At 55.5% G+C, this 14775-nt stretch overlaps 2 protein-coding genes across 4 annotated transcripts; one reads left to right on the top strand and one right to left on the bottom strand.

Moving 5' to 3' along the window:
• The first annotated feature begins 25 nt into the window (after nt 1-25).
• RELL2 (RELT like 2) lies at nt 26-3593 on the top strand. 2 transcript variants are annotated; one of them, XM_057307186.1, is made up of 7 exons: nt 26-830; nt 1014-1493; nt 1873-1938; nt 2050-2116; nt 2558-2743; nt 3006-3381; nt 3507-3593. In XM_057307186.1, exons 2-7 carry the CDS (start codon nt 1310-1312, stop codon nt 3537-3539), a joined length of 912 nt encoding a protein of 303 aa, XP_057163169.1. In that variant the 5' UTR covers nt 26-830; nt 1014-1309; the 3' UTR covers nt 3540-3593. The 2 variants fall into 2 exon arrangements, with proteins under 2 accessions (XP_057163169.1, XP_026354839.3); XM_026499054.4 differs by having other exon boundaries at nt 1247-1493.
• Nucleotides 2405-14137, bottom strand: FCHSD1 (FCH and double SH3 domains 1). 2 transcript variants are annotated; one of them, XM_026499052.4, is made up of 20 exons: nt 14058-14137; nt 13727-13824; nt 13079-13124; nt 12634-12701; nt 12149-12284; nt 11932-12068; nt 11773-11836; nt 10834-10962; nt 10255-10377; nt 9980-10075; nt 9456-9581; nt 8733-8837; nt 8389-8550; nt 7382-7510; nt 7213-7296; nt 6919-7036; nt 6581-6801; nt 5718-5805; nt 4821-4876; nt 2405-4692 (listed from the first exon to the last, which is right to left on the bottom strand). In XM_026499052.4, exons 1-20 carry the CDS (start codon nt 14076-14078, stop codon nt 4627-4629), a joined length of 2073 nt encoding a protein of 690 aa, XP_026354837.1. In that variant the 5' UTR covers nt 14079-14137; the 3' UTR covers nt 2405-4626. The 2 variants fall into 2 exon arrangements, with proteins under 2 accessions (XP_026354837.1, XP_026354836.1); XM_026499051.4 differs by having other exon boundaries at nt 12149-12305.
• Between the last annotated feature and the right edge of the window lie 638 nt (nt 14138-14775).

Below are 14775 nucleotides of genomic sequence, written 5' to 3' on the forward strand. Positions count from 1 at the left end.
CCTCGCTTGGCTTGGCCCTTCTAGATTCCGGAGCGTAAGCTTCTGGGCTCTGCGGAGGACGGGTGGCATCGGTCCTAGGATGCGAGGGTCATTTCCTTCCGGGCGAGGGTCAAATCCTCGGGAATCCGAGACATCTCGTCCAGCCAACTGCCCCAAATGGGGCGCAGGCCGTTGTCACCAATCTAGGAGACTTCGGAGAACAGTCACGCCGTCCCTCTCGGGTACAGAAAGCCAGCTTCCCCGGGCCCGCTGGGACGATTCCTTACTATCCACTGGACCGAAGCATTTGAGGGCAGGAGCCGCGCCAAGCATGCGGGATAGACCAATGGAGAGCACTTTGTTCTGACTGCCTGTCCTCCCCACCCGGACCCAGACTCGGCGCCGCACACTCCCCCGGGGGGGTTGAGGGGGGCGGCGCAGTCACGCGCGCCCCACACTCGCGCTCACAAGCGCGCAAGGCTCTCGCTCTCCGCCCCGCACACCTGCGCTCCGCCCCCTGGTCCCGGGCTGGAGACTGGCGAAGGCATTTGGGAACCTAGGGCGGCTGCGGCGGCGCCCCCCACCCCCATCTCCTTCCCCTTCCCACGGCCGGAGTTTCCCCGAGCCAGCGGCCGCTCCCAACCAGCCCGCATCCCTCTTCATCCTTCCCTCCCCCCGCCTGCCGCGGCACCGGTATCTGCAGCCGGAGCCCGGAGCCGGTGAGGCGGCGAAGGGGGGAGGGGGAGGAAGCAAGGGATGAGCGCCTGGAGGGCGTCGGGGGCCCTGAGCCGGACTAGGACGTCCCTGGAGCCGGAACCAGAGCCGGAGCCGGAGCCAGAACCAAACCACCGGTACCGAGTGGGCCAGGTGGTCAGGATGGGAGGAACCGAAAGGGGTGGCGTTGTGCGGGAATACAGGCAGGGGAGGGGGTTGCAGAGGCCTGGCTCAGGCCGGAGCGGAGGAGGTGCGGACGCTGACTCAGGCGCGGTTCTTGCGCCGGCCGCCTGAGAATTCCGTCCCATCTCGCTCTGCAGTGTCCTTGGGAGGGACGGAAGCGCAGGACAAGCTGGAAAGGGGAACGCTCTGGGCGTCGGGGAAGCAGGATCAGGGTCGTGGAAGAGGGCTTGCGCAGCCGCCGTCTGGCACCCCTACCCCGGACCAGCACCCCTGGCACGGACAGCTCCTTGGTTGGGTAGGGGGGTGGGGCCGGACCTCAGAGGCTCTTCGGTTTCGGGTCTTGAGGACCGAATTCCTATCCCTCCCTCAGTCCCTAGCTGCATCCCCCTAACCCCAGGAGGCGCCCTGGCCCGCGCTCGCCCCCCAGGGCCTCATGTCGGAACCACAGCCTGACCTGGAGCCGCCCCAACATGGGCTATACATGCTCTTCCTGCTTGTGCTGGTCTTCTTCCTCATGGGCCTCGTAGGCTTCATGATCTGCCACGTGCTCAAGAAGAAGGGCTACCGCTGCCGCACGTCGAGGGGCTCGGAGCCTGATGATGCCCAGCTCCAGCCCCGTGAGTGAGGATCCTAGAACCTGGCTCAGTCACCTTTCTCCCATACCCTTCACCCCACACCTCTTTCTGCCTTCCTGGCCAAGAGACCCAGGCCAAATCCTGATCAAGCCTTCAGGAGGTTTAATGATGCTTTCTTGAGTCAGCAAGTGGGATGACACCACCCCGAAAGCAAGACTAGGAAAGGCAGCATGGGTGGGAAGGGCTTGGGCTCCCACTGACTTTCCCATCTTTTCTGCCCTGGCCCCTAAATGCTAACATCCAGCATGATGGCAAATAGACAAGGGGATAGGTCTTGAGCAGTAAGCCACAGAAGCCACCAGGTAATGTCCACCCAAAGCTGACTCATTTCCTGCTTCCTTGCCAACCTCTCATCCTTCAGCTGAGGACGATGACATGAATGAGGACACAGTAGAGAGGATTGTTCGCTGCATCATCCAAAATGAAGGTGGGTGTAGACTGGCCCTTTGCTCTCCCACCCTGACCACCCTGCCCCTGCTCAATTTCTCTTGCCCTGACCTCCACCTCCACTGACTCCCTCTTTTCCTTCTCCCCTCAGCCAATGCTGAGGCCTTGAAGGAGATGCTGGGGGACAGTGAAGGAGAAGGGACAGTGCAGCTGTCCAGGTGAGCTGGAAACAAGGGCCAGCATGACTTAGCTTGCCTTGGAGAGTACCCTCTCCTCCAGCACAATTCTTTCCCAATGTCCTCGCATGTCGGGGGTGGGGGTGGGGAGGCAAAGCTGGCCAGCCTATATGAAGAAAGAAGTTTTGTGGAAATCTGAGTCCTTCAAACCATACTTTCCGTCTGGATGTCATCAAGCCTGACATTTATCCCTTCTGCCATTCCTTTGGGTTAAACACTGCCCTCTTTTTAGCAAACAACACTGGGAAAGAGAACACATGACAACTAAAATCTTAATATTGTGTTTATTAGATAAATACAAGAGTGATGGGGTCTGGGGAAAGTGAAGCATCGGGGGGTTTAAGAAGCTGAAAGAACAGGAGCAAATGGAAAAGGAAAGGAAATAGTAATGTCACTCCTGCTCCCTTCTTCCCTTTTGTCCAGCGTGGATGCTACCTCCAGCCTGCAAGATGGAGCCCCTTCCCATCATCACACAGTGCATCTGGGCTCTGCAGCCCCTTGCATCCACTGCAGCCGCAACAAGAGGCCCCCACTTGTCCGTCAGGGACGCTCCAAGGAAGGAAAGAGCCGCCCCCGGCCTGGAGAGACCACCGTGTTCTCTGTGGGCAGGTGGGGATAGAAAGCCCCAGAGAAAGGGAGTTTGAGGTGGGAGCCCCAGTTATCAGGCGCCTGACTCCAAAGGTGGGCCCCAGTTCTGTTCTCCTAGACTGTGAGCTACAGCAGAAATGAGGCTGTACAATGTGCCCCACAATCTGGGGAGGTCTCCAGGCCAGAGGGAAGTGGCCATGAAACCCAGGATGTCCCTGGTTGGGGGGAAGCCTAGGAGTCTCTGAGTTGTGGTCCTAAGCCCCAGTGTTCCCTCCCTTCCCAGGTTCCGAGTGACACACATTGAGAAGCGCTATGGGCTACATGAGCATCGTGATGGCTCTCCCACGGACAGGAGCTGGGGGTCTGGTGGAGGGCAGGACACAGGGGGTAGTCAGGGGTCTGGGGGAGGGCAGCCCAGGGCAGGGATACCTGCCATTGAGAGTGTGCCCCCTGAGAGGCCACAGCCCCTGGGCCTCGCCAGTCCCCCAGTGCAGAACGGAGGACTCAGGGATGGCAGCCTAGTCCCTTGTGCACTCGAAGGGAACCCTAGAGCCTCTGCAGAGCCAATGCTAGGGGCTGGAGGGAAGGGCCCAAGCCCAGGACTGGCCAGTCGAGAGGCAATTGGACAGCCAAGCAAACTGGACACCTCAGATCACCAGGTATGAAGACATGAGCAGGGCTATGGTGGGCTCAGCTCTTATTGCCTCCTACCCTGGGGACAGAGGAGGTGGCACTGACATGACCCACATCCTGTTCTCCATTGTTGACCACTTCTCTCTCACAGGTGTCCCCACCACAGGGAGCAGGGGGTGTGTGAGGTGAGTCTGCCTGGGCCCAAAAGCAGATAATCTCATCTTCCCACCCCCTACTTATACCACCTAAGCCCATTAGCTTGCTGTACTCCCAGGGATGGCCTTTACTACAAATTCTTTGGTTTAGTGGTGGGGAATGGGCATGTGCTCCAGGAGACAGGGAAGGTCCTGCAGCCCCTGGGGAAAAGCTGAGACACATCCTGAATAGGAAGCAACACTGTTACCCTTCCTCTTCTCCAAGCCTCCTTCTTCATTGTGCTGATGGACAACCAGCTGGCAGGGCCAGGGGGTGGGTGGGCATGAAGGCCCTCCTCTCCATTGGACAGCACTACCCCCCAGCTGAGGAACCAGCTCTACTTCCATCTGGAGTTGCATGGTCTCAGGCTGGGGGACCTCAGGAGAAGTCTCCCCACCCCCATCCCTCAGTCTCTTTCATTTTCCCTGCCTGCCAACAGGCTGCCTGACCCCTTCCCCATCACCTCGCTCCATTTGCTAGAGCGTGGCAGCTGGGAGCAGGCGCCTGCCCTTGGTGGCCCCTAAAGCAATAGCACCTTAGGCCCCCTGCCCTCTTGGCAAAAGAGGCCCAGGCCTGGCTTGGGCTTAGTGCCCTTTATTCACTGTCAATAAATCCGCTCAGACCATTACAGCTGTTTTTGCATACTGGCTCCAGCTCCTTTTGACAGGCCTGCCCCTATCCCAGCCCCCAATCCCAGTGGCCATGGGTCACAGACCCATTGGGGTGGGTCACAGAGCCAGGGTGGAGACACAGATGGGCTGGAGCCACTCAAGACTTTGGAAGATGGGTTCCAGCCCCAGAGATATCAGAATATTTCACCATCCTAGAGATGGGGTGGTGGCAGAAGAAAGAGGGGTAGTTTCAGCCCTAGAGATAGCAGAAGTATGATGGGGGGAAAGGAGTGAGTTCCAACCCCAGAAATGGGGAGAGGGAAAGCTTCTACCCCTCGAGGTGAGAGTGGAAATGGGGGAGACTCCAGCTTTTGGCTGTGTGACTCCAGATCATTGAGGGGGTGGTCTCTGACATCATGGGAACAGGGACAGCAGCATCACTGGGGGACACCAGTCCCCCTGGCTTCAGGTGAGAGGATCTGGGTGGCCAGGATCCGGGGCTTTAGCCGGCGGGGGAGGCGGTGGACGCGTCTGTAGAGAACACAGAGTCAGTGCTCCAGAACCCTCCCTTGGGGCTATCCCTGTCCATTCCTGCAGCCCTGCGGACAAAACAGCACAAGGTGGAATGATACACTCTCCTCCAAGGGAGGGACCCTTACCGGCCTGAGTCGAGGAACCATCACATCTAGGGGTCCAGGGCAGTCCAGATCTTGGTCTGCAAACAAAGACCACAAGTCAGTCTTCAGGTTCTGTTTTGTCCATTGCTGCATCTCCCGCACTTAGGACAGTGGAACTCTATAAATATTTGGTGAATTAACAAATAGTCCCTAATCTTAGAACCATAAAATCCATCAATCCATCCATCCTCAACACTTACCTGGCACCTGCTGAGAGGGGGAGATGGGATTCACAGCATCCCCACTCCCAATGGCTGTCAGGAACCCAATAGTGAAAAGCCCACAAACACAACGAATGACTGAGTGCTAAATCATTCAAAGTGAACTATAGGTACTGGAGCAGAGGGTGCAGAAAATGCTCACAGGGACCTCTGGGATCAGAGAGGGAAGCTCTGTGAAGAAAGTGGAAGTACCAGAAGGTTTGAGAAAAGGTGGGCATTCCAAGAAGGAAAATGATGACACAAGCCAAGGTGTTTGCAGGATTCAGGAACGTTAAAGGCAGAGGATGCATAGTGGGAAAAGCTGGCTAATTTGTAAAATAATCTTCATGAGAAAACAGCTACTGTGGGCATTCGTACTATGTGCCAGGCACAACGCTAGGCCCATCTTTCTAACTCTCACAACTCAGTGAGGTAGGGACCTTTCTCCTCACTCTGTAAAGGCCCAGGCAGGTTAAACATCCCACCCCAAACCACACCTTGGGAAGTCACAGGCAAAGTCTCAACAATGCACTTGCCTCCCTTCCAAAGCCCAAGATCTTCTCACCATGCTTCTGTGAGCCTGATGGAGGAGGTTCCTGAGGGCAGGCAGAGGAGCCGAGGGCAACCTTTCTCCTTCCTGTCTCTTCCCCTCCCAGGGCCCCCAACACCCTCTACTCACCCACAGGCAGCACAGGCGCAGGCGCTCCATCCAAGGCGGAGGTGGGCACAGGAGGTGAGAAGCTAGGAGGAGAAGGGGATGGCAGCATCTGGGAATGAGGGGCACACGGAGTTATTCCTGGCACATGGGAAGGTCTCACCACCTTTTCCTCTCATCTTGTCTTCAATTCCTATCCTATCACTCCTTAATTAGGAGAGTGGCCAGATGCTTATATCCAGGTGGAGGCTTTAGCTGATACACACTTCAATAGCCAATATGTACTGACACTATGTCCTAGACATTCTGTTAGTACTTCACATACACTCATTAATTCAATCCTCACCACCATCCCAAGAAGTAGGGATTTTTATGATTTCTTGTAGAGGAGAGACTCAGGTTAAGCCATCTACAGAAAAGCATGGAGGCTGTTAGTGGTAGAGTCCCAACTAGAACCCAGCTCTCTTTACCCCCTCTCCTAGGCTCTTCCTGCTGTAACGGTAGGTACCATATATTAAAGGACCTCCTGTGGGTCACTGTGCTCTACCTCCATATCTCCAGTCATGATAGTTGGGCTGCTGAAGTAGGTATTATTACCCGTGTTTTACATGCGAAGAAATAAGCACAGAGGTTATATCACGGCTCAAGGCAATGCAATACAAATCTAAACTCAGAGCCATCTAGCACTATAGTAGGACCACCAAACTCTTATGAAGACCGCCTGAGTTTCCCTCTTCTCTGCCCAGCCAAAGGAGATTGGGATGTCCAAGCCAAAATAGGAGATAAACCAGGAGAAGGAAGGGGGCATTAAGATGAATATGGAGCCTCATTGGAGAGGGAGGCTCAACCCAGAGATGCCTGGGGACCCAGGGAGAAGGAAGACTCACCTGTTCAGGGTCTGAGAGTTCAGAGGGTCCTGGGGGGCCAAGCAGCTCCTCCACTAGCAGGGAGGGGAAAACCCCCACATGGCCCCCAAATTCTCCCCTCCAGAAGCCATCATCCACTCCATCCTGAGCCCGGGGCAGCAGGCGGATAAGTGCCCCCTCGGGGAAGCTCAGCTCCTCTGCACTCTGTCCTGTGTAGCTGTATAGGGCACGGGCCAGGAAGGCTGCAGAAGCCCAGGAGAGATGGTGAGGGGAGTTGATGGGCAATAGTGCCCCGGGACCATGACACCTCAGGGCCACAATCACTCAAGGTCCCCTGACCCAGAATTCCCCATTCTCACCTGTGGGCTCTGCCCCTGAGGGATTGTCGCTGTCGTGGCCACTCTCAGGGAAGGAGAGGTCCGAGAAGTTGAGATACCGCTCAGGGACAAAGCCTACCTCGCCGTGCTGGTTTCGAGCCTGTTCACCCAGCAATGTGAACAGATAGCAGACTTGCCTCAGCAGCCCGCAGCCCTAGCCCTCCTCCTTGGGCTTCTAGCTTTGTCTGGCTGGGTTCTTGCAAACCACAGAGAAGTCCTTCCCACTGCCACGCCCCCTGCCCACCACCAAGGTCAGAATCTAAGGTCCGTACCCACCTTGACCCATTCATCAGCATCTCCCTCTTCTATGACCTCCAGCCACTCGCCCTCTGTGATGGTCAGCTCATCTTCATGCCCTGCCTGGGCCCCACAAGGAAGGATTCAGGACATGGCTGTCTCCCATCCCCACTTCTCGGAGGTTCCCATCCCCATGCCCACCTGATACCTGATAGCTGAACACCACATGCGCAGGGCAGGGAAGGGGTCTAGTTGCCAAGGCTGTGGGGGCAGGCTCCTCAAAGAGCTCCCCTGTCTCCTCACATTCCTCAAAGTCAGAGAGCTCAGCATCCTCAGCCTGGAGGAGGCAGAGAACAGACATCATTGGGGGGCCCACTCTCAAGTACGCATTTATCTACCACTCCTCCATTCTACCCTTAAAGAACACCGAAAGATCACTCCCCAAGGTGGCACCACCCATCTGTCCACCATGTATCACAAGTAAAATCAAATCACCACAGAGCAGGGTAATACCAACAACAGTCCCAGAACTACAGTACTCAGTGCCTACTATGTGCCAGGTACGACGCTAAATATCTTATGTATAGCACCTCATTTACTCTTCACCATAACCCAATAATATTTTGCCTAACTATATCACCTTATTTTACGTATTTTTAAAATGTTTGTAAAAGATTTTATTTAATTGAGAGACAGAGCACATGCATGCACGTGTGCATGGCCGGGGAGGCAGGGCAGAGGAAGAAGGAGAGCCAAGCAGACTCTGCACTGAGCATGGAGCCTGATGTGGGGCTCAATCTCACAACCCTGAGATCATGACCTGAGAGAAAATCAAGAGTCAGATGCTGACCTACTGAGCCACCCAGGCGCCCCCACCTCATTTTACTTACGAGGAAACTGAGGCTCAGAAAGGTTAAGTCACTTTCCAAGATCACACAGCTAGTAGTTAAGTGGAGAGGCTGGCACTTGAACCACTTAGAATCCATACTTAGAACCTTAGTTCCTAACCGCCATCATATACTCATGATAAAAGTTCATTGAGAACACTCTGTGCTACAAACTATGCAAAAAATTACACTTATTTCATTCCAGCCTCACAACAACCTCTGACTTCGGTACTGTTGGGATCCCCATTTTATAGGGTCTGCCCTCCTCTCGGGAGACCTACCCTTTACCCTCCTGGATGTAGAGGGCTAGGGAGCAAAGGGCACTCACCGTGGGAGAAAGGTCCCTCTGGGACAGCCGGGCCTCACTGAGCCGTCGCTCCTGCTCCACCTCATCCTGGGCCTGGGTCATGGCTGGCTTCAGCCAGCGCTGCACATCTAGGCCCGCTCCTTGTAGCAGGGCCAGCCGGGCAGCCCCCTTCACCTGGCTCACCTGGCACGGGGAAGACAGCTCAAGGCAATGGATGGGCCTGCCTTTGGGCAGTGACTGGAGCCACCCCAAACATGTCCACCTTCTACCTCCTGCCTCCCTGTTCCCCACCATGCAGAGAGAGAGGAGGGTGTAGCATGAGAAGGTAGGATCTCAGGGGTCCTAGGCACAGGGCTATGCCTCACCTGTGCCCGCCGGATGCTCTCCCTCACTTCCTGCAGCCGCTGTTCTATACCTGGAGCCTCCCGCTCTGCAGCCTGCTGTCGCCTCTGCTCCAGCCGCTGCAGCACCTGGTTGGAAAGGCAGAGAACAGGGGTGGGTAGAAATATTGTGCGGGACAACTTACTGTGGGCCTGGTACTGTGCTATTTGCTTCCCATGCATTATGTCATTTCATCTTCCTCAGGCAGTGGGTACTATTATTAGCCCCACTTTATTTATTTTTTTAAAAGATTTTATTTATTTATTCGACAGAGATAGAGACAGCCAGCGAGAGAGGGAACACAAGCAGGGGGAGTGGGAGAGGAAGAAGCAGGCTCATAGCGGAGGAGCCCGACGTGGGGCTCGACCCCAGAACGCCGGGATCACGCCCTGAGCCGAAGGCAGACGCCTAACCGCTGTGCCACCCAGGTGCCCCAGCCCCACTTTAATGATAAGGAAACTGAAGTCCAGAGAGGTTAAGTCACTCCCTTACTCAGGGTTACATAACAAGGAAACTACAGAACAGGACCTGAACCCAGGTGGGTCTAGCTCCAAAAGCTGTGCTCTTAACTACTGTGCCACACTATTGGCTTAAAATAACTTTCCTTCCCCTCCTGCCTGAAGCCCTATGATACCCCTCACTGACTCCAGGGTCCTCATCTCTCAGCTCTTCCCACCTACCCACAACACCTGCACCCCCCACCTCACCCGATGCCCATGGTTCTGGATCTTGTAGTCTCGGGCAGCTCGGCTTGTCCAGCGTTGAACCTCTTTCTCCAGGGTACGGTCCCCCGCCATGCCTCCTGCGTCCCCCTCCAGCTCCAAGGCACACACCTGAGTGAACAATGTACACAGATGCTGAGAGGAGGACCTGATGTTGCTCCCTCTCTACAGTCCCTTCCTTTTTCCTTCTCTCTGTCCTAACCTCCAGGGACAGGGACAAAGAGGGAAGGGCACAGGTGTGCACTCCCGTGGACACAGAGACACAGAGAGTCCCAAAACGGGATCTGGGTTGAGGGACAGAGGGAGAAGGAAGAGGACAGTGCAATGAAGGGCCAGAAAGGTGGAATACAATTTCTTTGTGACCTGGTGGAAGGGAGGTGAACTAGAGTTCTGAAACCCCTTCTCCACAGTTTAACAGTCACTAACCAGGACAAGGATAAGGAGGGAGGAAGCCTAAACCACGGTCCCCTTTACATTTTGTTTGGTTCCAATGAACAGAGAAGTCTCACCTGATCAGTCCCTGCAGGCTGAAACTCCTGAGGTGGTGTGGGGGAAAACACTCCAGGCTCCTGAAGAAAGAGCTTCAGATCCTGCTCCCAGCTTACCTGGGGGTTGGAAAAGGTCAAAGTAGTCACTCACTGGTTACCACTTCAAGCCTGTGCCCAGCCCCTCTCAGGAGAAGGACAGGTGAGAATAAAAGGGGCAGATATGCAGTGGGGGACCTGTACTGAGAGAGCAGGGTGAACGGGATCTCCGGGCAGCTCTTACAGGCCACAGCCCTCACCTGGGAGGTTGCCTGCCCTCCACGGCGGGCATGCTCCAGGGCCGTCTCTGCAGCTTCCAGCTCAGTGCGGCTTAGCAAGGTCAGGGGGTCCCTCAAGTGTTCCAACAGCTCGCTGACCAGGGCCTGAAGAGAACCCCAAGATAATGACACCACCCTTCCCCTAGCATCTCCTGCAAAGGAGGCTCTCTGCCCAGGTTTAGATGGGTGATGGGCTTGAGGAATTGGAAAGAGGGAAGGAATGAGACATTTTACTGCTTCTAATAATAGGCCCTCATGTATGTACAGACCTTCACAGTTTAAAAAGCATTCTCACATCCATTCTCTCCCCTGAGCCCCATTAGTCTTATAAAGTAGGCGGAGCAGAATTTGTCCCTAATGAGGCAACTAGCTGTTCAGAGGGGCTAAGTGTCCTGCAAAATGTCATGCAGCCAGCTAGAAGCAGAACCCAAACCAGAACCAAAGGACGGAACTTCTACCCACTCAAAGCAGGCTAGGTCCCTAGCACCACCCAGCCTGACGGTGGTAGGAAGCGAGGAGAGGCCTCCGCTGAGAGGCAGGGGTATCTGGGCTGGGACTGGCCTTGAGCAGGGCTGGCAATTCCTCCTGGTAGTAGTGGTCAAGGTGGGCATTGGTGGCCACCAAGTTGAGCAGGTACTCATTGCGGGCTGCTCTCAGCTGCTGGGAGTACTGGGCTGACTGGGCAGACAGCTAGGAGGAGAAAACAGGTGTCAACAGGGAGCCCTGGGCCCATGGGGTCCTTCCAAGGCCAATCCAGATCCAAAATGGATTCTCACATTACTTAGTGCTTACTATGCGCCTGGCGCTATACTAAAAATTTTGCATGCTCAACAACTCCTGCTTAAAATGCTCTAGTGGTATCTATGTCCATTTAAAATAAAATCCCCACTGCTCCTTACTGTGGCTTGCCAGGTGCAATAAGCGCTGGCCCCTGCAACCTCTCTGACCTCTTTTCACAGTGTCTGTCCCCTTGCTCACAGTGCTCCAGCCACACGGGCCTTCTTTCAGTTCCTTGAGCCCACAAAGCTATTCCCACCTCAGAGCCTCTGCACTCACCATTTCCTCTCCCTGGAATGTTCTCCCCCTAGATCTTTCCATGGCTGCCTCCTTCTTGACATTCAGGCCATGTGTTCAGACAGCCTTTCTCTCTAAATTACACCCTGTTACACTTTACCATAGCACCTTGTTTTGTTTTCACTTGATCTGATTATTTGTTTCTTTGCTTACTATCTGTCTGCCCCTCACCAAACTATGAACACAGGAACTCCACAGACTCCTCAATATACGCATAGTAAAGGAATAAAATAGAAATGCACTATTTCCACATTACAGATGGGGAACACGAGACTCAGAGAGATCAAGTTAACCAAGGTCACACACTGAGGATGTAGGAAGCCTGATTCATCCCAGTCTCTCAGGTTTATGCCCCTGAGTTCCAAACCACTAGACTACTCTGCCCACCACTTTCCTGCCTCCACTCATGTCCACATCCTCCCAAACCTTGGTGCTGAGTTTCTGGAGACTGGTCCGAGTGTGGAAGAGCCCGTGGTCACTTCGGTTCAGTCTGTGCAGGCAAGGGAGAGGAGTCAAGGTTAGGCCCAGCTGTGGTGCCTTGGCTCCCTTCCCCCAGCCACGCTTCCCAACTCCCCATGACCCCACCTAGCCTGGACATCAGCCGCCTTTTCCTGTGCCAAGGCCCACACACGTTCCCGCTGTCCATAGAACTTCCGACTTCGGCTCAGCTCCCGGATAGACTGCAGCACCTCAGCTTGTGCCCTCTGGAGGTTTTCTGCTCCCTAAGGACACACAGAGTCCTGACCCAGACCACTTCCAACCCCAAGCCAGCCCTTCCTTCATCCCATCCACGGAGCCATACCTTCCTAAGCACCTGCTCCTTGGCACTCCGCCCTGTGCCCCCTGCCAGGTCACGGTATCGGTCAGACGCCTGGAGCCGGGCTTGGCCCCCAGCCACAGTGGCATCCAGCAGGCAGCGCCAGGCACCAAACACCATCCTGCCTCTCCCCAGAAAAGGTCTGTATTGAGGAGGAGAGCACTCCAAAGCTTCATGAGACCCCCCGCCCCACCAAACCCAACACTGTAGGAGACAGAGTGCTTTCCCATCCCCCCTGTCTGGGAGTCTATCAATCGATCAGCGCATTAGCTCAGCCACAAGGATCACTCATGCCCTCTGCCCGCACCCACAGTGTCCTTGCTGGGTCAGCTCCTCTCCAGCTGCTGTGTCAGCTCTACCTGCAGCTCACATGCCCTCTCCCCTCGCTGGCCCTTCATTCCCATAGGTTCCTGGGGTTGAGCTCCTCATCCCTTCTAGGTCCTCTGAACTCCCCCCTCCATGGGACCCACCTGCTGTCCAACTCCCCACTCCGGTGTCCTTCCCTCTTCAGGAATGGCCCAGCCAGTTTCTGGAGTGCCTGGTGGGAAAGCCATCACAGACTCAGTTACCTTTCAAAGACTCTCACCAACTGGGAGAATATGAAATCAGAGTGTAATAATGCCATTCACCAGATAGCTATTATGTGCCCCTCACGTGCATTAATCTATTCCATCCTTACAACAATCCTACATGAAGGTATGATTATTATTCTACAGAGAAAGAAACTGAGGCCAAGAAAGGCTAAGCACCTTGTCCAAGGTCACATAGCCAACAAGTAGCACGAGAGATCTGACACCAGTCTGCCTAACTCTAGGCCACTGCTCTGGACCAGAAGAGGAGTATGTGCAGAGGGGCAATGCTATGTGTAAAAGAGGCTACAACAAAAGGGAAAGCCCAGAAAAAGGAGTCCCATACCTGTCCATATTCCCGTTCAATGGCCGCCCTCTGCTTGCTGTAGGACCTATGAAGATTAGAGGGGCAGGGTGGTGTCACTGTTTGGTCCTGTTCTCCCACCCTCAATCCTCTCCTCAGCCTGGGCAGAAAGAAGAGGGGAGCCAGGCCTGAAGTATGAGTACACCAGGATGGAATGACACTGAAGAGAGAGTCCTTGAGATCACCTCAGGCAACCGCAGCCCAGAACAACCTCACCTCATTGTTCAAAGCCTCAGCAGGATCCTCCCCACCCCTGGAGAACCATCTCTGGGCTTGGAGGTGAGGACGGATGGGAGCCTGGATCCATTCCAGTCTTCCAACAGGTCTGGAAGAAGGAGGGGAGTTTCTGCCCCCCAGTTTGATTGTGGGGTGGAGGGAGTGATGTGGAGTCAAGGAGTTCAAGAGAGGGTCCCTGTGTGTTTCTGTGTGTTGGGTTAGGAGGAAGGATAAGTCCTATCAGGTATCTGGAGAGGTAGGCCGACAGTGAAGGCCGGGAATGGGCAGGTTGGAAAACTCTTCACCCCCTGCTTTCCCCTCCCCAGTCCGGCTCCGACCGACCGACGTCTGTTCGAGGAGAGGCGGGGCGCGCAAAGGCGAAGATGGGGGTATGTGGAGGGGATCAGAAGCTACCTGATGTCCTCCAGCAGATCCGCCTCCCTCTGCTGCCGGGTCTGAAGGATGCTCAGCTGCTCCAGGAAACGAAGCTTCACCTCCTGGGCCGGCTTCACCTGTAGGGTAAGAAAAGGCTGAAGACCCCTGGCGCAGGGACCTGAAAAACACTCCGCGCAGGGAGCGGTGAGGGGGCGGGACCGGGGAGGGACTGGGGTGTTTCCTGGGTTACTTCAGGGTTAGGCCCTGAATCCTTACAACTGCTCGTTCCCCCCTGCGGGTCCGGTACCCCCCTCAACCCCCACCATTCCCCCCAGCCCACCAGAAGTCCCCATTCCCAGGCCAAGCTCACTTTTCGGGGCGGCGGCTGCATCTCCGCTCCGGCGAAGGGAAGCGACTCGACTCCGGAACTCGAGGAAGCCCCGCCCACGCCAAAGCCCCGCCCCGGACCTGGCCCAGCTCCGCCCCCGTCCCGCCCACGCCTGGTCCGGCTACGCGCAGGGCTACGGAGCGCGAAGGTGCCGCGGAGAAACCAAAGAAGCTTCTGTTAGTGCTGTGAATACCCGGGAAAGGGTCCGGACCGCCGAGAGGACGCGGCGTCCGCTGCGCGGTAGGGGAACCCCAAGTTTCTGAGTCAAGACGCCTGAGTTCTATTTCTAGTGGAGCCACTGACTCAGCCCGTAATTACTACTAATCACTCATTTACATATGCAGATCTCTGGTCCTTCGGTCCTCCCTCCGGCACGAAGGGTGACGCGGGCGAGGAGGAACTCAATTTGTGACCAATTTGTCATTGGATGCCTGAGCAAAGATGCTTCTGACAAGGGAAACAGGGCTGGTCTCAGACCTTTCCCAGATTCCCACAGAACTGGAAAAGCCAGTGAGTAGTGGTGAGAAGATTGCCCGGAGCCAGGAGGAAACTAGTCCCAGAGGAAGACAGGTGTGTCATGAACCACTGGAAACTAAATGATACTAGTGAGTGGACTAAGTGGGGAGATGGGTGTAGGGCTTTGCGCCCCAGGAAGCCACTGTCACCATTAGGGTCTGCCTTTCAGGCTCTGCTCCCCAGG

The sequence above is a fragment of the Ursus arctos genome, unplaced genomic scaffold (genome assembly GCF_023065955.2).
Source record: "Ursus arctos isolate Adak ecotype North America unplaced genomic scaffold, UrsArc2.0 scaffold_5, whole genome shotgun sequence".
NCBI lineage: Eukaryota > Metazoa > Chordata > Mammalia > Carnivora > Ursidae > Ursus > Ursus arctos.